We start from the raw sequence: 25,146 nt of genomic DNA, 5'->3' as shown, positions 1-25,146 counted from the left end.
GGCTGTTGTTTCCACCTATAGGAGTAGTTTATATACAGGTAACCCAATTAAAAGCACACACTTTTGAACCTATGAATTGCAAGAAAAGCTGGGATTATATTTAGGAAACGCTGAGTCAAATACATTCAACTTGCTCAAAAGATCCATTTAATTCATTTTGTAATTATGGCTGCAGTATATTTCCACAGAACATACAACAAGGTGTTGTTTTGTGTTTGCTATTATCCAAGTTTGTGATTTTAAACTCTTTAAAATAGTTTAAAGACTGTAAGTAACCAATGTTCTGACCGTTGTGGGTTACCTTTATATAAGCTACTCCTATAGGTCGAAACAACAGCCTTCTGATCCAGAATATCACCTATAATGCGGGGGGATGCATTTCACGTCAGGGGTGCTGAATACGGCACAACACCTGTCCGCACAAGTGCGCACACGGGTCTCAGTGGAGCACTGCTTCAGGTTGACTGCCTCCGTTATTCTTTTCCATACAGCGTTTTTATGGGCCCTTTTATTCCACTCTTAAGACTGCCAAAAAGCACATCTTTATTTTGCTCCATCTCAGATGTCAGGATGCCGATCTCTGTGTTGGAAAAGTTTCTTTTCTTACCAGTGTTTCGTCTCTCCGTGTTTTTTTCGGGGAAGTGGCAAGCGCGTCTAGCTGAGCTCCTTCTTCAGTCTTCCAGAGTTACACTGGCTCTCAGCGAAACCACGTTTAGCCCAAGACCCCACCACAGGGACTTCCTGGTTGATCCATTAAGTAAGTGCTTAAAACTGCAGTTCTCTGAGTGTCCACTAGGGGCAGGTTTCATAATAGAGCAGTTTCTCATTGACCCCCATGTTAAACAGGCCGTTTTCACAGCATCATTAAACCTGTTTAAGGCCTGGGACAAAAGAACATCCTAGTCTGTATGTTTAGGTCATAACTCCATGACAACACTGAGGGGGGTGAACTTTTTTTGTACCAGTCTAGTTTTTTATTTTATTGGAGGTTAAAGTTTATGAATAATTAGGGGTGCGGCCTCTTGAGTGACAGCTAGCCTCTGGCCCTCACTCTCCCCAGATGGACTGCCCCCAACGTCACATACATGCCCTTTCCTGGTAAGAGGAAATGAGGCGGAGTCAAAGTCTGACAAGATGGAGACTCCCTTAGGCGAGTACGATTGGATCAAGTTGAAAAAACGGACCTTGACGGAGACGCTACATCCATTTTTTATACAGTCTATGGTTTAGCCTTACCCGTGTCACATAGTGCTTTATATTCCTCTCTGCCATTCATAGTTTTTTATAAATAAAAGTGTCCCTTTTAGTGAATGCCCCCCCCCCCCCCCCCCCCCCCCCCCCAGAAAAAAGTTCCATACAAGTAAAATCTCTGCATTCAAAACCTTATTTAGGTAAAATTATGTAAATATTATCAGCAAAATGTACATAAAGTATCGAAAGTAAAAGTAGTTTTTGTGAAACCACAAATATTTGTTTTTGCACTTCGGCTTCTATTCAGTTTGAACAAAGTGTAGCATGTTAATCAGTGATCAGATTACAGGTGCTGTGTGGTGGGTTTAGTTAGTTTTGTTGTTCAGAGCCACGGATATTGTTTCTCTGTGATTCTAGACTTTAATCTCAGGTAACCCAAAATGAATCCTAAACAAAAATACTTGAAAACCTGCCTCATACAACTACATTCAATAACTGAAAGACTAGTTTATCTTTGAGTTGCGGAGGCAAGTTCATTTAGAAGCTGAACTTCGGTCTACACTTGAATTAGCCATCCGTCGGTCTCTTCATAACTTTGATACCTTCTATTTTTAGAAGGTGAAGGGTCACATTTGACGATCCTTAAAATATCCATAATCACATATTTTAAATCTCCCGTGACCACTTCAATCCTTACCTTATGAGAGGCTGATAGCATATTCATAGTCACACAGGTCTATAGGCGCACACACTCGCAGGCCTGTGTGCTTTATTAAAAAAACTGTCATGAATATCTTATGGGCTGCTAATGCTGTGTGATACGTTCGGATCTGAACACATTAAAGTTTTAAAAACACATTTGACTGGCAAAGAAAGAAGGATTAAGAGTTGGGCTGATGAGAAAGAACAAAGAACAAACAAAAGAAATTGACTTAAAAATAGAATATTGGTAGTTTCTACGTGTACATTTTATAGCTTATTTCTGTAAATGGGTGAGATATTCTATTACCAAATTTTCTGCTTGGACTGACAGGTCAGACAAGTCAGAACAAAGAAATTAAATGAATAAAGGGACAATTCAAAGACGGAAGAGTATCGCCAACGAAGAAACCCTGCAGTGACATATGGATGAGCTGTGCGTGTGTGCGTGTGTGTGTGTGTGTGTTTTCAATGATTCAGTATCTCTAATCTTCAGGGTTGTGTGGCTGAAGGGTTTGGAGTTTGACCCTCCCATCGCTCTCATAATATTGCTGATGTGCGAGTTTGGAGTATGAGCAGTTTCAGTCCCTGTCTCTCTGTCCTTTAGTTAATACTGCTGACCTATGAGTTTGGCCTTGTCCCTGCAGAGGCCCACCTACACCGCTGAAACTGTGTGTGTGTGTGTGTGTGTGTGTGTGTGTGTGTGTGTGTGTGTGTGTGTGCTTGGTGCTGCGCTGGTGTTTCACATATGAGAGGTTGTGACCCCGCAGCCTGGAGTACACTAGTCTTCATCTGACTGATTACATATTAACGCTCTGGACACACATACACACACACACACACACACACACTGTCATTGTGTTGGAATGGTCCTTTGACCCTCAGTAAGCAGTGACTTGTTCTCCCAGTGGTTGCAGGGACCTCACCCAGTTCATTAATACAACACATCAGAGCCGAACACCCTCAACTTCTTATCGTTTCCATGCTTGTCCTCAGCCTCTTCTCCTCCAGAATAACCAATGCACAGCTGGGCGCTTGTCACAGAAAGGGTGCTATGTCTGTTATTTTTTCTACAATCAGTACCAAATTAGACCCTAAGAAGACCCTAACACTACCTCCTAACCCTGACCCTAACCGTAACCCCTAGCCCTCCAAACAAAAATAAACAAAGGATTTTACACCTTATCTACCACTACAGACATCTGAGGGCTGTTCCTTTTTATCTCCTAATATCTTCTTTATATATATTTTATATTCTTTTTTTTAATTTAACTTAGTTTTTATACATTTAAAAAAAAATGCTGCCTAAGTGAATATATTACTAGATATTTTACTAACAATGTGTGTTGCATTTATTCTTAGAGACTGTTTGAATTTTAGATTTTGATTTTATTGTTTGACATTATGAAATGCATGCACCAAAATTATAGCACTTTAAAAGCACTTCTATCTAACCTTTTATCCTGGGTACATAAACACAATCATATATATATATATATATATATATATATATATATATATATATATATATATATATATATACAGTTTATATGTATTTTTTCTTTTTTTTATACTGCATAGTACCGTTTTAAAATATTTTTTAACGTTTTATTTATTCTATTTGTTCGACTTATTTAAAAAAAGTTTAATGGGATGATTGAATGGCAGCTCGTGAAGTCTGACATACAGAGGGAGCAACTGTGCAGGAAGGAGGGTACTTTAATAACTAAATCATCTCCAGCTGACTGACCTGTCCAGTGTCTCTTTTTATATATACATTTTCATTTTGACCATCATTTTAACCTTTAACAACCGCCTCAGGTCTTTTTAAGGAGGTTTTTAAAGTGTTTTAATGACACAGAAAGTCCCTTTGTGCCCGTGCCCCCATGGTGCCCATCTTAAGCACTGCGTTTCATGCTAAAACCTGACAAAATGCTGAATTAAATCAGCAAAGACATAGGCTTATGCGACCAGGGAACATTGGACCCTTTTGGGGAAAAAGGGTCCAATGTTTCCCGCCATGAGAACATACGGATGACCTCTTATTTTCAATCACAATTTGCCTTTGAACAATTATAAAAACAAGATAATCTACATTAAATGATTATGATGAAAGATTTTGTCTTGTGTTAAAATCCATGCACCCCTGATGATTTTTATTATAATGTGTTTTTCTTGCTGTTTGTTGTTTTCCTCAGGTTAGCGGCTCCAGGAGTGGGTGTGTGTGATTCTGTGCCTCTTCCTTTTCATCATCAACTTCTCCTTCCTCCTCGTGCACTTCTCCACCGTTCACATCTTCCAGATCATCCTCGGCATTGGTGAGTGTCCTCTGTAAAGATATCACTTTAAAACAATCGCAAAACAGTTATTTACATCGCTTTTATTTTTCAAATGTTTTTCTAAATTAACTAGTTCAGTCCCAAATCATTGTTCCAGTCCACACTCGATTTTTGGAACACTTTTGTAAAATTGTGTTTTGGTGTTTGTTTGCACATCTGATAGCAACATATGTTATTCCTTTTTCCTTGTGTCTCTCTCTGTGTTTGTGTGCCAGTCCTTGGAATAGTGATGGCAGACTTTGCATCGGGGATGGTACACTGGGGGGCGGATACCTGGGGATCTGTGGACATCACTGTTATTGGCAAGGTGGGCGCACATACATTATACACACAGCCTGACTGTATAGGCTGCATTAAACAGCTTCTAGTCATTTGCCATCAATGAACTACTTTACAAAGTAAAGCCTCACCTTCCCTAAAATTACCATCCTACCACAACTGAACTGGCACATTGATAACAGCCCTACAAAATAATGTGCAATGTGACAATTGTTGTGTTGGTAATCAGTCTAAGGATGTATGATATGGATTTCAGCCAATAAGACAACCTAAAATGACCTGTTTCATATTTCCAATACTGATAACATAACAGATCATTTCACATATTTGTATTTTAAATTTTTATTTGTATGTTTTAGTACATGATAAGCCTTCACATGATAAGCGTTTTGCGCTGTGCTCACTGTGAGGTTGGGCGCAGGGACACTGTAAACGGCTGAATCAACATTAGTATTCCAGTTCTGGAAACTCAGACACACAATTTCAAAGTTTTTCCTCCATCTTTCTAACCGGCTTAATGTCGCTCTCTGGTTGTCTAGGAAACGTAAACGTCACACTCGAAGCTTCTATGTCATTGGTTGCGCGTTTTAAATGTTTGTTTTTTTTATTTACATACATGTGCAGAGAACTTGTACAAAGAACATGAGCTCATCGTGGGTGTTACAGTTAAAATCCAAGTATTCTTCTTCTTGTATGTTCAGTACATTTCTCCAACCGAAGCCTTCGTACAAAGTAAGTCTCTCTGTACAGTAAATTTCTTGGATGATCCCACGCCACTCGTCCAATGTTGGAGTTGTAAACTTTTCCTAGTTATAGCTTTCATACAGCAAAAGTATCTTCAATAAGTATTTGTCCCTCTGTAGGACTGTTTCCGGTATTTTACTGAGATATAAAGTAACAAAAGAGAAATATAAATCCACCCCAATTATTTTATTCAGTGGTCACCTTTCTCCAGAATGACTGGATTTTCGCTCAAAAACATGGAAGTGATTGGCCATAGAGGTTCCACATTGTCTCCAACAGAGGCCTCGGCTCTGTATGCCTGTTTGACATTTTAGGAGTTGGTACATGCTTTTTGTTTGAGTGACAGTGTCTGGCAGCTAAATGGGATTACTTGCCACTGGAGGTTTTCTCCACATAAAAGCTTGTAGTCCACTCTCTAGTCAAGGCCTTATACAGTTATAGTAAACATTTCTCTGTACCAGCCTTTCTCCCGAGGCTGCGTCACCATGGCGGCGTGGTGGTTGCACCTTATTCTCCCGAGCCTCAGGACTACTATAGTGACCTGGAAACTAAATGGCAGTGTCTCACAGAGGGATCTCCCTGTAGACCATAATGTCCACGGTCTCCAATACACACGACACACACACCCACATGGACACATGCTGTGAACGGCCTCACCTTGAACCTCTATAGCCTATCACCATGCATGTGTGTGAGGCGTGTATAAAGATGGATGCACATACACTTAATTTTCACATTAAAACACATCGTCTACATAAATGCACACACACATTTGGCCCCATGTCCCACAACTAATTAAAGTAAAGGTTATCCTCATTTCAGCCAATTAAAATCAGTGTGATTAGGTGCAGCTTGCACATTGGTTCATGTGAACTTTGTTTTGATTGATGGGATGAGAGTTCAGTGGATGTGTGTATCTTCTATTTCTTCTATTTATAAAATATTCATTGAAAATGAGTGGAGATGTTGAAGCTCCTGTGTGTTTTGAGACCTGAAGCATCCTAATAATAAGGAGAGTTATTATTTACACTGAATCCAAAACAGTTTAGCATTGTTTGATTAATACCGTCATAATATTATTCAGTATTTCATTAAATTTGATGTGCTCTCTCACATACTCGTCAAACTACTACAATCTGGATAAAAACATCTCTTATTATGAAAGTTTAATATGTCCATATTTACTATATGATTATAAAAGTCTTAATAGACTTTGGACTTCATTGTCTCCAAGGGTATTGTCATTATTACACATGTAATAATACAGTAAATCTCCTCACAATAAATTATACCTATTTGCAGTATCTGATTTGTCAGATGGTTAACAGAAAATCTGCACACAAAAGATTTTCAATTCCATTTTACAAAAATAGTATTTGAGAACAAATAAAGCCAAAGCCAAGAGATGTAAAGTTCTTTACACACCGGGGGCGATTTTCAATATAGTTTTCAAACTTCTGTTAATTTTCACACAGAACGCAAATGTTACACAGCAATAAAGAAGGCACCTTTTTTTTTTTCATCTGTGATGAAAAAAATCCATGTCATAACCATTATAAGTTTGAAGTCAAACACCAAATTAAAAATCCTGATTTTCCAGCTCAGAGAAAGGGTTGCTATGACAAACATTTGTATATTTTAAGAAAAGATGATAAAACATTATATTATAATATTTACGAGGGAAGTTTTTGATATTTATTTATTATCTTTGGAATAATGGATCAAATTATTTGTTAGATTAATCAACTAATTGGAAAAATAATAGTTTGATTAATCAATAAAAAAAATTGTCGTTAGATGCAGCTACTGTAGAGTGTTAATATTCCGTTTGTTAATATTTCCACTCAGGAGACTGTTTGTTGTCTTCAGCATCACAGCGTTGAGAGGAGCCGCAGTAAGTGGCTCTATTTAGCACATCAGCCTGTTTATTATAATGATGGATGCCTTTCCTTTTGATTTGGTGTTGATTGAGCTTCAATGTAGAATTTTCCATCAGGCTATTTCCTGTCATCGTGTCAAATCACTGTGGTGTTAATACATTTTGATTATTTTGTTGCCACATTTTATTACCTACATAACAAGACATTGTTGCAGACTAAATGACAGCTCAGTCCCTGTGTTACCGTGTGTGTTTTGGTGAAGGCACAATGTGGTTTGGTGTTTACTTCTTGTGTCACATTTATTGGGGTTCGGGGTTGTTATTGGGACCAAAGGCACGGCGGCAGCCACAGATTTGCATGGTGTGTCAGACACTGTTGGAGACTTCTAATAAAGACTTTAACTGGAAGAGAAGAATGGACCTTTGCGGAGAACACAGGGACTGCAATAGGCTAGTGGAAAATAAAGTGTGTGCGAAAGAGTGTGTTTTTGTGTGTTTGTGAGTGAGAATAAAGCAGGCCTGTGCTCCCAGTTAAGGTTAGTTTGAATATCAAAGAGGAGCAGGATGGAGAACACCTGAGGCTAATAGTGGTTGAGGTTATAAATGTAGACGAAACATTTGAAGCCAGTGTCATTCTTTGTTACTTTGTTTGTTCTGTCTTTTCCCGGTTCTTTCTGTGTATGTACTGTGTGTGCACATACGAATGCTCTTAGTTTGATCCCTGCCGTTGTTATTTGTTAAGACTTCTTTTAAGATGTGGCTCAGATTTTAATATAGATGTCATGTATAACCATTAATGCAGACAGAACACACGTTCTCTCCACATATGGACTCCGGCCCTCCATAACCATCACCACAGGGGGGTACCTAACAGGCCTAACAGTCAGCTGTCATCATACCGTAAATAATAAGACATTAATATATAATAAATAAATAAATGCCAAAGCCCAGCTTGACGCGTGCAAGTATCTTGTTCAACCAAACCAACACCAAAAGCCAAAGATGTTCACTTTAAAGTTATATACTGTATCATGAAGGAAAGGAGAAAATCTTCTTCTGTGAGAAGCTAAAACATTTTGGCACTTTGCTTGAAAATGGCTGAAAAAATTAATCAATTCGTTAGAGGTTGAATATGGTTAATGAGCAGAACAGCTCCATCTAGTTTCTCAAGATCGTAGTCGCAACAACAAAAAATAATTCTGACTTTTTTATTTATTTATGGAAAAACAATACTTTCATTCTGTAACCATCGGTGTATCTTTTAATGAAGATTCCACATATTCAATCTTTAAATAATTGCAGATATTTTATTTTTTTTTGTTGATCAAGTGAGCGCACCGTGAAAAAGCATGATCACGTTAGTCACAAAATGCCTTTTTGGCATCAATATCCCTTAATTGCAAGGTTATGTAGCTCTGCCTCAGTTATACTGTACATCAAATTCTCCCATCCTGCACTCTGCTAATGCTCTTCATAAGGATTGTATAACAATGATTTGCTTTGATTTGAGTCCATAAAAGCCTTTTTACTCCCCAGTGCTAAAACTGCAACACTATCTTAAAAAGTGCACTACATTCTCCCAGTGGTGTTCAGAACCATTCCTCAGTGTAGCTTTGGGCTGTGCTGTTAATTGTCGTCATCATGTCGTTGAGCTTTAATTGACTCAACAAGGATTTATCAGTCCTCTAATGACACCACTTTGAGGACAAAGTCACGCTCATTAGTTCCCAATGATGCTCGATTCACATTGAAATTTGCCAGATGTCCTTACAGTTTAGGGATCCTTTCTCTTCTACAATGTTTTAAAGCATCTGTACTTTCCTATTTATGTCAATGTCCCCCTGTCTGAACAAACATGTCTCCTTCAATGCTACTCTCTAATGAGGCTGATTAGAGCGTCAGAGTAGAGTTAATGTAATGACTTCAGCCAGTTACCTCTTAAAGACCAGAAGGAAAAAAGGGTGACAGTAAGAAGAAAGCATAGATGAAATATGTGGCCAAAATGTGAAGCCAACAATAAGTGAGATAAAAATACAGTATAAAGGTCGGAAGGACGAGAAAAAAAAGGAGGTGGTGGAAGGGCGTGTCCATCCAACCAGTGGGACAGCGCTGGTTGCTGGGGCGATGGGCGATGTGAGCTGGTGATTAACGGGCGACGTGCGAGGCGAGCCGTTAAACGGTGTGGGATTAGAGGACACGCAGCGACCGGTGGCCTGCAGTTAAATGGGAGCACTGATGCCGCCCCGCTCGGCACGACTTCCGCGGCTTAGCCGGGCTTTCATCTGGCTGAGGGCTGCGGGGAGAGAAGGGGGTGATGGGAGAGGTGGGGGAGAGGCAGACGAGAACTGAGATGGGTACATAATTGTGAAGATATCAACAGATAGTTTCTGTGTTTGCAGTGGCACCTACCAACGAGGTTCGCCGATAGACGTGTGTGATTGGCTCGGACAGCTAACGCGACAATAATGAGTTTTCATGCTGATGCTTCCACAGCTACACACACACACAAACACACACACACACACACACACACACACACACACACACACACACACACACACACACACACACACACACACACACACACACACACACACACACACACACACACACACACACACACACACACATACACACACACACACAGTGGAAATACAAATGCAAACCTGCCTTTTTTACTTTTTCCAGAGGGACATAAATTACCTTTATCCTGTGTGTGCATGTGTGTGCGTCTCTCTTTTTGTCCTCTTTTGTGCTTCTGAGATTCAGACTGAGTCTTTCATTTGAGACCCCCATGCTCTCACAGACAGGTGTCTGCCTCTGCGCAGTGCAGGTGGGGTTTGCAAGCGTGTGTGTGTTGGTGTGTGTTTGAAGCTCACATTTTTGAGTTTGTGTGGCGTCCATGGGTCATTTATGTGTATGAGTCTTTTTTTGCGCTGGCCGACTGCTGTTCTGTGGTTTATTAGGATGCTGGATATGAGCTTTGGGGTTGTGCAGGCTGCTCGGCAACGCTGAGCCTTGGTGTGTGTGTGTGTGTGTGTGTGTGTGTGTGTGTGTGTGTGTGTGTGTGTTTGTGTATGTGTATGTGTGTGTGCGTGCACATTTGATCTGCATTTGAGTAACAATTGTAAACAATGCTTTCCAGTGTCTGATTTGTTTTCTTGTTTTCTGATTTACAGTGAATCAGAAAAGCCGACCTCTGTTTTTGTGCCATTGTTGTTTACATCACTTCCATTCAGAGAAAAGAGGGTGTGTTAAACTGAGAGAGCAGAAAGCCAGTGCTTGTGCAATCACCATGCTTTTGCAGCATCAATTAGATTGTCAGTAAATACTGTATACAGCTCTGTGTTTTGTACTTCAGCCTGTAGACTGGTGCACTGGAGACACAATAAGTGCACAATGCCAGTATAATTGCTATGGCTCAAAACTAGGCAAAATCTCTTCCAAAAAAAAATACAGTATAGGATAACCACTCTTTAAAAAGAAGCCAAAACGGGGCAATGTGTCCACTGCAAACTAGAACTGTTCTACCACAACAGCACAACATGGATGAATCAGCGTCTGAGCTGAAAGCAGCCCGTTGTTAACGCCACTTCACCTAGCACCGCTATTCCGGTTTAAGGAGGGCTGTTGCCGTAGTTACGGATAAACAGGAAGTGAATGTGTAGCTGTCCTGGTGAATGCCTCTGTGTTTTTAATGAATGTTAAACAGAACGTCAACTAAAGATCAGGGGATCAGGCTTTATAGTTTTGTTTGAGTAAATGTGTCAGTGGAGTTTTGTTCGTTGTTTGTTGTTACAGTAAACAGGAAGAGAGCGACTTGCTCTTCCTGATAATATCTTTCTCTAATTCATTTATAAATTAATCTATTTGTCTTTAAACCTGTTTGAGTAAACATATGCGTAAGGTAGAATTTTAAGCACTACTTTGAATTGTTTAAATAATAACTTATTCATGGTAAATTGCGAGTGTATTGCCTTCAACACACACACACACACACACACACACACACACACACACACACGTCTCTTTCTCTCTCTTCACCTCACGCACACGTGCACACTCAAACACACACAAACCAAACCAAATAAGCCTACGCCAGACATATTACATTTTTTTGCAAAATAATGCAAATTATAATACATTTTTACGCAAAATTCAAATTCTTAAAATCCGATTACTCGTTCAATCAATGGAATAATCGGTAGAATACTCAATTACAAAAAGATTCGATAGCTGCTGCCCTACTTAAAAATAAGCCCATGATTGGTAAATTTAAATCTATCGCACAAGGCTGCTGCTTTAAAGGGTGGAAGAAATTAGAAATTATTATTTTGTCAAAAATTTCTCTCTCTTTCTTTCTGCAGGCATTTATTCGTCCATTCAGGGAGCACCATATCGATCCAACTGCTATCACTCGCCATGACTTCATTGAAACCAATGGTGACAACTGTATGATCCCCATCCTACCACTGGCTCACATGGCCTATAAGTTCATCACATACACACCAGGTAGCATACACACACACACACACACACACACACACATCGTCATTTCATATTTTGTAAGTATAATCCTCCCACTGATGTGACGCCAAATTGCGAAGGAATAGTCGATACCTGGAACGATGATGTCATAATTCATGTGACAACCAGACATTTTAGGCAGGTTTGGTGTTTTTTGTAACTTCTAGCGAATTCAACAGATCCATCTCAAATGTGGTCAGCAGGATCACAAGACCTTCACGAGACCACACCTGAAGACATCTACATGCCCATACTGAGTCAGAGTCACAGCGCCACCTACTGACAACAGGAAGTAAAGCTTATGTGACAGACATCGTCTGATTTACATGAAATTTACATGGTGTGGCCTACATCTGATATACAGTAACATGGTGTATCGTTAGTGTGTGTTCTCAGGTGCCAAATAAAACTCATAATTTGCATTGTGTGATCGTTACAGGAATGTATGGTTGGGTCTGACAGCATCCCGCCAGCCCCCTCAACACGCGTGAGCTGCGAGGGCACATTCAATCTTTGCAGCTTTAAATCAAATTGTTATCATCTGTGAGTGAGAAGCTTTGGGGCACAACACCTGCAGGGGTTCGAGCGATCCCCTTCTGCAATAAAGCAGTGGGACTCAAGAGAGCAGCAACATGGATGATATCCCTCACTGGCATCCCACCGACAAATACTGCTAACATGCTTCCAGTCTCATTGCATGCTAGGACTTTAGAAGGTCAGTTTTATAGTGTCTGTCGAAGTGTAGCAGTGACTTAAGTAGCACAGACTCTGTCGGAGTGTGTCCACTGTTCGCGTGAAAACATGGGGCAGTTTTGTAAGTAATCATGTGCACTGACCTTACAGGTGCAGGGCAGTAGGGGAGGGACTGGAGGAGCAAGATCAGCAGGAGAAACAGAGCAACCTGTTATTGAGGAGGGGACATCTCCACCTGTCGTGTTTGCACTTCAACTTGAGCAGAAAGGTCACTGATGGGTAGAGAAGGGAGGCGTTAGCTGCAGTTTTATGGGGTTAAGCTGCTCACAAGCATCCCTGATTTAATTTGTCATATATGATAATCAGCTGGCCACCATCCCAACTCTGTAAGAAGATTTCAAACAGCATTGTTGTGGAAAAATGTTATAGAATTATCTGTATACATGTTTACCAGGGTTCCTATGCACCCTGAAAAAAAACTGGAAAATTAAAGACTAGTTTTCCAGTCATGGAAACACCTGGAAATGGATCAGTGCTCTAAGTGGAAAAAACAAGTGCTACTATTCAATATTATTATTAGTATTAGTGGTTAAAAAAGCCGCTTTAATGCCTTCACTGTACTGCACCGAGCTAATCAGTGTTAGCCACGTCCGACTGTTAGCGACTCTCCGGGATTTCTCCGTTAATAGTTTATACATGAAAAAACATCTCGATGGCTGGTTTGATGTATGTAAGTGGCAAAAAAGACAATGGGATGATTTCACCCGGAACTACACTTTAAGCTTTTTACAAGAGTAGTATTAAAATTCTCCATATTCACACAATCACTAACAGAAAAGAAGAAGATGAAAAGAATATAGGCGGAGGATTCTGATATAAATGAAAAGAATGTAAGAAGAATAGAGAAAAGAGGAGCAGAGGGGAAACTTCTGCAAAGGTCAACTGCTGCTTGTCCACAGCAGGAACCAGCGAATGTGGGGTGAGGGACAAAAGATTAGAGGGGAGAGAGCAGTAGTGAGGTTCACTTGTAGATGACATCCACACCTGTCATGTCACACACCGCAGGGAGGCAAGGGGTCAGGAGACAGAGACGGGGAGAGAAACAGTGACATCTACATCTGTCATGTCTACACCTCAAGAGGTCAGTGCTAAGAGTTTGAGACAGAGGTTGAGAGTGCATGGAGAAGTGAGGGAACGAGAGAGCGTGGGGGTTGGGAGCGGCAGAGGGTCATGTAGCGGCAAGATGACATCTAAACCTGTCATGCCAAGCTCCTCACAGTGTCAAGCGGTCACCAGACAAAGACAGAGACAGAGGTAGATGGGAAAAGCTGAAAGCCGTGAGGTGACATCTCCAGCTGTCATGTCTGCACTTGAACTGGGGTCAAGAGATCGCTGTTTTAACCAAAGAGAGGGAACGAGGGATAGAGGTAGACAGAGAGAGGACAGCTGTAAGTCATAGCGACAGAAAGACTCAAGTGAATAACAAGAGCTTGCAGTGAGACAGACAGGCTGTAGACTCCTGTTTGGTTTTAGCGAGAAGACGGCAAGGATTCCAGTTTACTAAGCAGGGGTTGGTGCTCACCTGAATACGTGCTGTTCAAATGACAACAGTAGCTGGGTTTCAGACTGTTTTCATGCATAATATTATTTTGACAATTGTTGCACTCAGCTGCTCCTATGTATGAGTCCTGACATGTTTGTCACCTGTCAACTCACATCAAACACTGACACTATGAACATTAACCACTTCTCATCTTCAAGTAGCTGATGAAATACTTGCTGGAAGATGAGCACTGCTCCATTCACTCCTCCACCCAGGAGGTTAACGTAAAGGGATACTTTACTGATTTTAAAGCAGCACTGTAAAGGCAGTGTGTGAAGATAAATGTTGTTGGACTTCCCTCTGTGGCACGAGCATATGGAGCTGCCCGTGGAGCAGTGTCGCGTCATGCAGCGGACCTCCCCTGCTCAACTCTGCAGGGAGCTCTGTGTGCTGGTGCCACAGAGAAATGGACTAATCACATTGATTTGAGCTACCCGTTTTATAAACTTTAGTATATCATACACACACCATGTCAGCAATTCAATTCAATTCAATTCAATTCAGTTCATTTCGATTTTATTTGCAGTGCCAATTCATAACAAAAGTTATCTCAAGACACTTTACATATAAAGTGGGTAATTTATGATTTACATAGACCCAACAATTCCTCCATGAGCAGCAACAGCAACACAGTAGCAGCGAAACCCTTCCCTATAACAGCAGGAACGTGGGACAGACCCAGCCCTGTGGAGGATGGACATCTGTCTGCACTGATTGGGGAGGAAGAAAAGGAGAGAGAAAGAGAGAAAAGACGGACAGATGGACAGAGAGAGACAAAGACGGACAAAGACAGAGAGACAGTCCCAGACATGCAAGCAACCACAAAAGTAACAGTAACTATAATAATATCTATAGTAATGTGAATATGACTTATATGTTATGGCAGTTAATAAAGTAGAATAGTAGAAACAAGTACAGCCAAGGTAATAGTATATGACAATGATAATAATTATGGTGGTAAATAGATTCAAGATTCAAGATTTAAGAAGCTTTAGTTATCCCGAGGGAAATTATTGTGCAACAGTTTCAATACAAAGGTGGGAAAGGATCAGAGTGACAATAAGCGAACATAATCAAATCAAAATAGAGCTAACGTAAAATTAATCAAACAATTAACGAAATGTGACAGAGTGCAACGGACATTGTGGTTAAATGTAGGTATATACAATAAACAATACGCAGTGTGCAGTTTAGCAGCATATTGAAATAAAATAAGTACAACCTAAATAAGTGAGAAAGAGCGATAAGTGATAACAGTGTTAAAAATGTAGCAGCATTTCCTACAGAACTAAGTGACAGTATGGCACAGTGAAGTGTGGCAGCATTTCTTACTGAAGTAAGTTACAGTGATGAAAAAATAAATATGATCAATGATGAGTAGTGGTAATAACAGATTTCATAAAGTGAGATATACAGTATTACTTATGGCTATGAAATGTATCATTTATAAGACTAATGATAGTTTATATGAGTAACAGTAGTAATAGCAGCAGGAAGCGTCATGCGGGACCACGGCAGCAGGCACCACCACGATCAGCAGAGACCTGCGAGACGACAAAGCACAAACAACTCCGGGGAAGAAGTGAATTAATAACATGCATTGATGAGACATGTATGATGCAAACAGAGAGGAGAGAAGCTTAGCGTATCAGGAACAGGACTATCCCCCGGCAGACTAGGCCTATAGCAGCAGACAACAAAATCAACATAGCAGCAAGTATATATTTTGCCAGTTGTTTCACTTTTCTGGCACCACTACTGTCAAGGTTCTAAGGGAGATACGCTGATACTAGAAGGTGGAGTTAAAACACTGCAGACCACTGATTGGTCACAAAGGACATTCTGCACAAATCCGGGATTTTAAATTGGCCAAGCTACCCTTAATAGAAACAGCAGTTTTTTTATTTGCTCGACCCAGATTTAAAAAGAAAAAATGGTAGCCCACAAAACTACGCTGTACACTACATACACCATGCCGTACAATTGACGAAGTGCAGATGTTCCTCTGGTTCTTTGGCAGTGAAAGGTTTCAGAGAGTGTCGTGTTGAAGATGATTCCACCGCAGTTTCACGCTTTACCCAATGAAATGACTCTACCTTTCATCCAGCTGTTTTACAGCTTTCAAAGGCCACCTCCCATTGTGGGTCCTGGCCCAATTTTCTGTTTCAAAAGAAGAAACACATCACTTTAAAAAAATGTTTGGGTGTGGTTTTCTCCCAGAGCCAGTGAACTGTCCCCTATTCACTAACTTCCATCTGAACTCCAGCTACACCTTTATCTGAATATCAAATAGAAACACGGCACACTTTCTGTCCAGTCCCAGACGCCCTTTTAGGAATGATGTAAAGTTCTTTAAGAGTATGAGAGTGGGATTGCTGAAGATGTTTAAATATTAAAAAGTAAGGGTGGTGATGATTCATCCATCCATTTGAACAGCAGTAGGACTTCTAAATGCTCAATAAAGAACAGACAGAATATAGTGAGTGATTTGTTTTGGTGCCTAAAATGTTATATTACATTTCAGGTTATTTACCCTCTCTTCACATCATTCTACTTATCTGCCTTTGTCCTGCCCTCTGCCACTCTTCCTCATCTCTCTCCGTCTCTTCTTCTTCCCCCTGTTCCTCATCCTTCCCCTATGGTCTCTTCATCTCTCCGAGGCTCCTGCCAGCACCCTCTCTGTGGGAGTACTAAGCCTTCATGCTGGCCCTCTTTATTGCACTTAAGAGTCTAAACAATTATTCTATTAACTTGCTTTCTTTCTTTCTTTCTTTCTGCCTTTCTGTCTGTGTATAAATGTCTGTCTGTCTCCTGTCCTGTCACATTTCAGAAACCTTGGCAGCCTCCTATCCCTGGGACTGCTATGTCTTTGCCCTGGCAGTTTCCGTGACGCTGACCAATCAGATTCACAAGTGGAGCCACTCTTACTTTGGCCCCCCTTGCTGGGTAACGCTGTTACAGGACTGGCATCTGGTTTTGCCACGAAGGCATCACCGCATCCACCATGTCTCACCACATGAGACATACTACTGCATTACTACAGGTAAGAACTGATGTTATCATGACTAAAACTAGTGTGTCTGATATCGATAAATATATCGTCACTGTCAGAAACCTTGTATGTCCAAAACAGTCATGTTTCAGGTAACAAAAACACTCTGTATTTTTAAAAGAAATTAACTCTGTGTCGTCAAAATTGGTATTGTGTCTTTATATATGCTTATACTGTATATTGGTAGATATCTTTATATTATAAATATTTAACAACAATTAAACTAGAATAGACCTATGAGGTTTTTGACCAGCGAATATGGAGATTTTTTTTTTCGTCAGTGATTATAATGACTGAGGCTGAGAGCGTCGCCTTCCATTATCAGCAATTTACAGCTTACAGAGTTTAGTGGAGCTGTGTGTGTACTCCTGAAAAATTGCAATTGCAATTGAACACATATGACCAAAGTAGAGATCTGCATTTTGTGGCCTGCGTGACCTACAGGTCCCTTACAGCGGGTGTTTTTTATATGGTTGCAGGCGGTCAGAGGAAGAGAGAGCACACCTTAGTTTAAATGTTTGCTTGTTTACACAGAGTGATCGTCACTGACTTTTTAAGCCTTACCATGTCTAACTCCCTGTCTAAAGACTGAGCATGTCAGATGTTTTTTCTCTTGCGTGTCTCGGACAGAAACGCTTTAAGTTGAATCTGTGCAGCTGTCCGGGGCTCATGCTCTGTCAGAAGAACTGTCAGCCCGAGCTCTGCTGTTTCCGGCATGAATGGAGAGGGGGTGGAGTTACGAGGTTTTGCCGTCAGTTTGAGGATCCAATGGAGAGTATTTTTTACAACCTCTTTTTAATCATTTGAAATTTAAATTTTAAATTACTTTTAATTAAATATAAAACCCACACACAGACGTGAAGCGTGACCAATAGCACATATTTATGAAAAAAAAATAAAAATGGAGATACAAGGGTTTCCGCTCGACAGCAACGATATGTATTTACATACCAGAGCTATTATTTAAAGTCCCACTCCAGACACGTCTTAAAGTATTAAAAAAAAACTGCTCTAATATAACTACTATTTGGTTGGATTAACATGGATTTCCAACAATGAAAGTAAATGTGCCTGCGCGTGCCCCGCAAGCTTGAGACGCTTCTGTAACTACATCCTAGGTGGATGTAGAGAAGAGGCCCGAGGTTTAAAGTGAACTGTGCAAACTACTCATGAAGAGGACTGAACACATTGCAGGCACAGCGACCACATAATTAACATTAGCAACTATGATAATAGGAATATGATTAGTCCTAGTTATGGATATTAATAATTTCCTGAGAACACAGTGGCAACGAAAACCTTCCCTTACAATAATACTTATGGATATACTGGTACTAGTAATGTAGTAGTAGCAATAATAACAGTTATGATAATATTAATATAATTTTAATTATAATTATAATTAAAATAACAATAATAGTAGCAGGTAGTATCTAGCAGGACCACGGCAGCAGGCACCACCATGATCAGCAGAGACCTGAGAGACACAACAACTCTGGGGAAGAAAGTGAATTAGTAACATGCATTGATGAGACATGAATGATACAGACTGAGAGGAGAGAGGAGGAGAGAAAAGTAGAGGAGCATCACAGGAAGTCCCCCAGCAGACTAGGCCTATAACACTAATCACTGGTCCAAGGCAAACCTCAGCCAGCCCTAACTATAAGCTTTATCAAAGAAGAAAGTTTTAAGTATATTTTAAAATATGGGGACAGTGTCTGCCTCCCGAACAACACTTGGGAGTTGGTTCCAGAGGAGAGGAGCTTGGTTGCTGAAGGCTCTGCCTCCCATTCTACTTTTGGAGACTTTAGGAACGACAAGTAGCCCTGCATTCTCAGAGCGCAGCGATCTAGTCGGGTAATACGTTACTATAAGCTCTTTAAGATATGACGGTGCCTGACCAATAAGAGCTTTGTAGGTAAGGAGAAGGATTTTAAATTCTATTCTATATTTTACAGGTAGCCAGTGCAAAGAAGCTAATACAGGAGAAATATGTTCTCTTCTATTTGTTTTAGTTAGTACAGGAGCTGCAGCATTTTGGACCAACTGGAGACTCTTAACAGACTTATGTGAGCAGCCTGATAGGAGGAGTTGCAATAGTCCAGACATTTGATCAAAATTAAACCATCAAAAAAGTTACTTCTTTTATTTAGCATCCACAGCAAATGTGTGTTATATTACTTTTGAATTCTATCAGATGTTTATCAGTGTGTATGTTGTTTTTTAGATCGCTATAATCGAAGCCGAAGACTCCAGAATAATTTCATTTACACTTCTCGGCACATTACAACAAAATGTCTACCATGTATGTCTGTCTGGTGGCTTCATATAAATAACTAAAGTAAAATGTTCTGTTTGTGTGCGTGTGTCTTTAGAGACACAAGGCTTCTGTAATAGATCCACATTCAGTATTCTGCATGCATCTGAGTGAGAGGGAGGGAGGGAGAGAGGGAGAGAAAAGAGAGAGGATACACAAGGGGGATTCAGCTTGTACGTCACCCTGCGCCCCTGTGGACGACAGATGTGTGTGTGTGTGTGTGTGTGTGTGTGTGTGTGTGTGTGTGTGTGTGTGTGTGAGCAAGTTGAGGGGGGGTTTCACAGGGAAAGTGTGTTTGTGCACTCACACACATCTGCATACTCGAGCTCAAGCATCTGTGTGTGTACTAGTCTTTCTGACCTCCTCTTGGGTTTCTAACTTGTCTTTGTGTGTTTGTGTGTGTATGTGTGGTGGTTGGTGGCTTGGTGTCGTTTGGGTGCCCACAGGGGACGGCCGCGGCCCACAGGGGATGGCGGCGGCCCCCAGCCTGGCTGCCTGGGCCGGGCTTGGATTCCACTGGGGCTCGCCTAGCTGCCTTTGTGTTCGCCACCGGCTGACAGTCCCCATGTATATTTAATGCTAACCTGCTGTCTGTTCTAACAAATAGGACTTCACAGGCAGAGGGGGGGTGGAGAACAGGGGAGAGTGGGAGGGCGAGGAGAGGGTGGGTAGGAAGCAGGGATTTGGAGGAATAAAAAGGATGAGCGTGTGGCGAAAGAAGGGAAAACAGAAGAGGGAAAGATGGAGGGAAAGAGTGAAATCAAACAAAACCTCTGGCTGCTGTACTGTTTTTCAGCAGAGAGAGGGTCACTGGAGGGACACACACACACACACACACACACACACACACTCACACACACACACACACACATCCTGCAGCTATAGCATCCACCCTATACAAACACATTATTGGTGATGGTGTGTGAGTATCAGACAAGGGTAGCCTAAGTACACACAGCCCATGTAATGTCTGTATTTGCTTCTTCTTGGCAGTGTGTGTGAGTGTGTGTGTGTGTGTGTGTGTGTGTGTGTGTGTGTGTGTGTGTGTGTGTGTGTGTGTGCACTTATGTTAGTGACTACGTGTGCTTACAAAAGTAAAACTGCATTTGTGCAAATGCTTTACTCTACATGCAAATGTACAGATGTGTGTGTATTTGGTAATAGCAAAAAGGCCTTTTATCTTAAATGTCAAGGGACTCGAAAGTTGCCTTAAAGCAGTGACGCTGGTAGTGTGTGTGTGCGTGTGTGTGTGTGTGTGCGTGTGTGTGTGCGTGTGTGTGTGCGTGCGTGTGTGTGTGTGTGTGTGTGTGTGTGTGTGTGTCTTGCAGCCGTATGTATGTATGTACCCAGACTGTTGTACTGTCATGCATGTGTACATGTAAAAATACTTTGTCCTGCCATACGTACATTAATGTATTTACTTTAGACATACAGTAGGTGAACGTTCTGTAAACTGTAAAAGAACCGTGGATCTGGAAATGTGTATGAGCAAGTGCGCGTATGTTTCTGTGGGTTAGTAGAGGCTAAGGACATCTCTTGGGAAAATCCCCTCATCCCTCCACCCCCCTAAAATCCAGTCTGCGTATGATGATGAGTGAGACGGAAGGTTAGATGTGAATAGAAGGTGCAGACAGGGATTAAAGAGGGAAATAAATATGATAATAAATGGAGGAGGAAGTTAAGGATAGGATCTGGACCAAACGTGGACCAAAACGATGAAAACGTAAAAGAGACACTTGGAAAATATGTCCAGGATGTTTGAAGGGAAAAGATGGAGGTTGGAGAAAGGATGGTTGGTAACAGGTCAATATGAGCCAATGTTCACCCTGCGGTTGCTGTGGAGTGGTGGGCCGAGCTGCATAAAAAACAAATAGCTTAATACAAAGGAGCACAATCCCTCGAGGGCTCCAAGGATATGGATTCATCTGTCTAAAGCGCTATGGCTCATGCCGGGGCTGTCAATGAATATTCAAAATTTTATAATCTTCATTATCAAAAATAATTGAACTGTTTTAAAGTCATCATCCCTTCATTACACTACTTGTATCTTTGAATGAGCATAAATTCAATCATACAAATGAATGAAACCTTTGATATACACTGGAGATCAAAATTAGAGAAGTATCAATACTTGATTTATTCTGAAAAACTGTTATTTTTATTGTTCAGAATTTTAAGAATATCCTATGTTCCTATCCCACTGCTGTACAAGCAGTTTTTTTTTTAAATAACCAAGGCACTTCAACAAAAACCTTTATTTTGTGGAAAAAAAACAGTGAGCAAAATAAGGGAACAGTAACCACTGTGTCAGAAGAGAAGATTTCAACAATGTTTTCTTTGGACTATAGGATTCAAACCTGACTGCCAGATGGATTGATTCGCATGATTCACATTTTCTCAGCATATCCATCTGGGAACTCTCGTTTGGAGATCTTTTGGGAAGGGGCGAAAATACTGTTTGGTGATTGGATAAACCCACTATGTTGGTGATAGACGGGATCAGATCAACAAAGGACATACAGTACTAACAGAGCGCTGAGTCAAAGCTCAGAAAGTAATCAACATGTTGTTAAAGGATATCTTTTCCTCAGAGAAAAGCCTCCAATGCCATTTTTTCATTCTTTCATTCTTCAGTCTCTTCCACAGTTCACTAACTGTAGTGGGTTTCTTAGACTTTACTTTTGTTGCTGAGGATTTTCCAGAGATTCTCTATGGGGTTTAGATCTGGACTCTGACACTTCTTCGTCCAAATGAAACTGACTTCTTTACACACTTGCGGTTCAGTCTTTCCCCAGTCGGACACCAAACATAATGTTTCCCATCAGACCCAAATAAACTGAACTTAAGCAATGTTTTGTGTCATGGTTTGGGGTTGTTTTCTGCAGCTGGAGTTGGGCCTCTTGTACAGCTACATGACAGAGTGAATGCAAATGTTTATGTGAACCTCCTTCAGGAACATGCAAGACCTTCACTGTTATTGTCTCCCTATCAGCTGCAATTTTCATGCAAGACAATGTCCTCTGTCACACTGCAAAACAGGAGAAGCAGTTCTTTGAAGCCAAGAATATTGAAACAATGAAATGGCCAGAGTCCAGATCTGAACCCCATAGTGAATCTCTGGAAAATCCTTGGTAACAAAGTAAAGTCTAAGAAACCCACTCCAGTTAGTGAACTGTGGAAGAGACTGAAGAAGAATGGACACAGATAAAAACAGAGCAGAGAAACTAGTGATGTCCTGTGGGCGCAGATGTGCTGAAGTCATTCAAAGTTGTGGCCTCTACACTTCCTGTTCATTTTTGAATCCTAGAGAAGAAAACATTGCTGAAATCTTCTCTTCTGACACAGTGGTTACTGTTCTCTCATTTAGAACACTGCTTTTTTTCACTAAATAAAGGTTTTTGTTGAAGTGCCTTGGTTATTTAAAAAAAACCTGCTAGTACAGCAGTGGTATAGACACAGAGGATATTCTATCAAATTGTGAATAATAAAAAATAACAGTATTTCAGAGTATCATTTGTCCTCTAATTTTGATCTCTTTTGATCTGTGTAAATCCTTTCACATGAAAAATAACTGCTTCAAAAGCTCATTTAGCTGCTACACACATCTAATGTTACCTACTCAATCATATTTCAGCATTCTCACAGCCCAACAACATTTTTTTGTGGAACAGAAATTAAATATGAGGTAAAATTAAGCCCTAGCTCATATATGAGGGTCATCGTTCAGATCATTCAATAAAATGAATAAGAATTAAACATTGAGCAATATAACATTTTATTCTGTTTGTTTCATTTATTGGCTTAGTGTTTGTTTTGTTTTTTTACTGTTTTAACAAAGCTAGCGCCGTGGCTGTATGTAATGTTGTGTCTGCCTGTCGCTCAGTCCAGTTGAAAAACTATTGCACTTCCAACATCTCTTTCATGTCATCAAGTTCTGTATGTCCGTTTCTTACTTTTTTACCTTTTCCTTTTTAATTATCTCCTCCTATCTCCATCTTACTGACTCTCTTCTTCCACCTTCCCTGCTCCATTATCTATCTCTTTCCGCATGTTTCCTCACATCCCAGGTTGGTGTAACTATCCACTGGACCAGCTGGGCTTTTGGAGACGAATGGAGCAACTGATCAAACGACTTACAGGGCAGAATCCACGATCAGATGACCTTGCGTGGGCCAAGAAGACCGACAGATAAACACACAGTCAGATGAATGGACAGATGGGTTTGCAGATGCAAACACATAGCAACAGGGATGGACGGGGAAAAACACACACACACACTTTGCTCTTTAGCAAAAAAGCAAGAAGCACAGAGACATGAGTAAACATTCAACTGTTTGCAAAAAAAAAAAATCACATATGGTTTGAGTGATGTCTGTATGTGCTGGAGTGTGTAGTATAAAAAGCTTTGAACATACCAGGTGAAAACATCACTAGATTATTACTCTGCTGTAAAAGCCAAACAGCTTGTAGTTCTGTTTAACCAATGAGGTGTTCTGGTGTTCTGGTATGCAGGTGTAGAAGGTTTCTGGAGGTTGGGCTCTCCAGGAGTGACACCGTGCTGCAGGCAGCTTCTTACACAGCACAGCACACACAAACACACACACACACACACACACACACACACACACACACACACACACACACACACACACACACACACACACACACATACACACACATACACACACATACACACCATCAAAACCATTTTTTTTTTAGCCCATCCTAGAAACCACCCTCTATAAAGGCTCATGGCTGTTCTACAACAAGAAGGGAGGCACAGACTGGCCATTTGGAAGTTTAGGTATTTTTCCTAAGGGCAAGTCTTGTGAAGGCCGGTGTTGTGTCTTGTTTTCCGACCCTGACATATTTTCATGTTTCCGCATGTTTGCTGAAGAGACAAGACTCAGTCCCATCCCCTCTATCACAGCTGAACATCATTTGATTAATCACAGCAGATGTGAAAATAATTGCTCAGGAAATTAAATAAAAATATTTACAGCACCTCAATAAATTAGTAAATGTGAGAAAAGGCTCAAACACACTTGGATAGAGTCTGCCCGTCCTCATTAGTTAAACACTGTTGACTGTTTGCATTGTCCTATTTTATATATCTAATTCTGAAAATAACAGCAGGCTATTGAGGCAACTTAGGTGATCATTATTAAGGATGTAACGATACCCTGAACTCACGATTCACAATACAGTTTTTAATACAAAATGACACTGAAGGCAAATTATGAGTGAAAAAGATTCCTTTAATAAAATCCACTGAATATTTTTTCACTTTAGGGTTGCCACTAACAACTATTTTTCGCTTAATCTATCGACTATTTTTCCGATTGATCTAAATGATTAATTTCCCACCAAAAAGTCAAATTTATTGTTTAATTTTGGCTATGTTCATTTTATTTTGACAAACTGTATTGTGATTGTATAATGCAACAAAAGCAAATTGTAAACACGTTTACATATTAAAATGCAAACCTGGGACTGTTGAACAAAACCTAGATAAAGGATTAAGCCGGGATATTCCGGTTATCCTGGCTTACTTTATCCATATTCCGGTTGCACGAAAGGACACGCACATGAGTTACCATGGAGATTTATTCTGTGCTGTTAACAGCCAGGCTTGATTATTCCTGCTGCTTTATCTGTTCAGTCAGCTGTCACTGCGATCACAAATCAAACAGGTTTCACAATTATTCCATGATCATTTGGCCTAATTCAATTTTTATTAACCATGGAAGTACCAGGGATACATTCAGTGTGTGTGTGTGTGTGTGTGTATGTGTGTGTATATACACATATATATGTGTGTGT

The 25,146-nt window shown here is 40.5% G+C and overlaps 1 protein-coding gene across 1 annotated transcript in view; it reads left to right on the top strand.

Annotated features, from left to right (window-relative positions):
• LOC310949488 (plasmanylethanolamine desaturase 1) overlaps nucleotides 1–23,515 on the top strand; it is a gene marked incomplete at both ends in the record, with an annotated part of 56,583 nt that extends 33,068 nt beyond the window's left edge. The window contains 5 exons of the mRNA XM_083916962.1: nucleotides 4,094–4,208; nucleotides 4,445–4,536; nucleotides 11,499–11,643; nucleotides 16,785–16,997; nucleotides 23,391–23,515. Of these exons, the coding sequence (XP_083773088.1) occupies nucleotides 4,094–4,208; nucleotides 4,445–4,536; nucleotides 11,499–11,643; nucleotides 16,785–16,997; nucleotides 23,391–23,515 (690 nt within the window). The remainder of the gene's footprint in view (nucleotides 1–4,093; nucleotides 4,209–4,444; nucleotides 4,537–11,498; nucleotides 11,644–16,784; nucleotides 16,998–23,390) is intronic.
• Between the last annotated feature and the right edge of the window lie 1,631 nt (nucleotides 23,516–25,146).

The sequence above is a fragment of the Echiichthys vipera genome (genome assembly GCF_963691815.1).
Source record: "Echiichthys vipera genome assembly, chromosome: 7".
NCBI classification, from domain to species: domain Eukaryota; kingdom Metazoa; phylum Chordata; class Actinopteri; order Perciformes; family Trachinidae; genus Echiichthys; species Echiichthys vipera.
The sequence above is the reverse complement of the archived record's forward strand: the minus strand, read 5'-3'. Positions and strand labels throughout refer to the sequence as shown.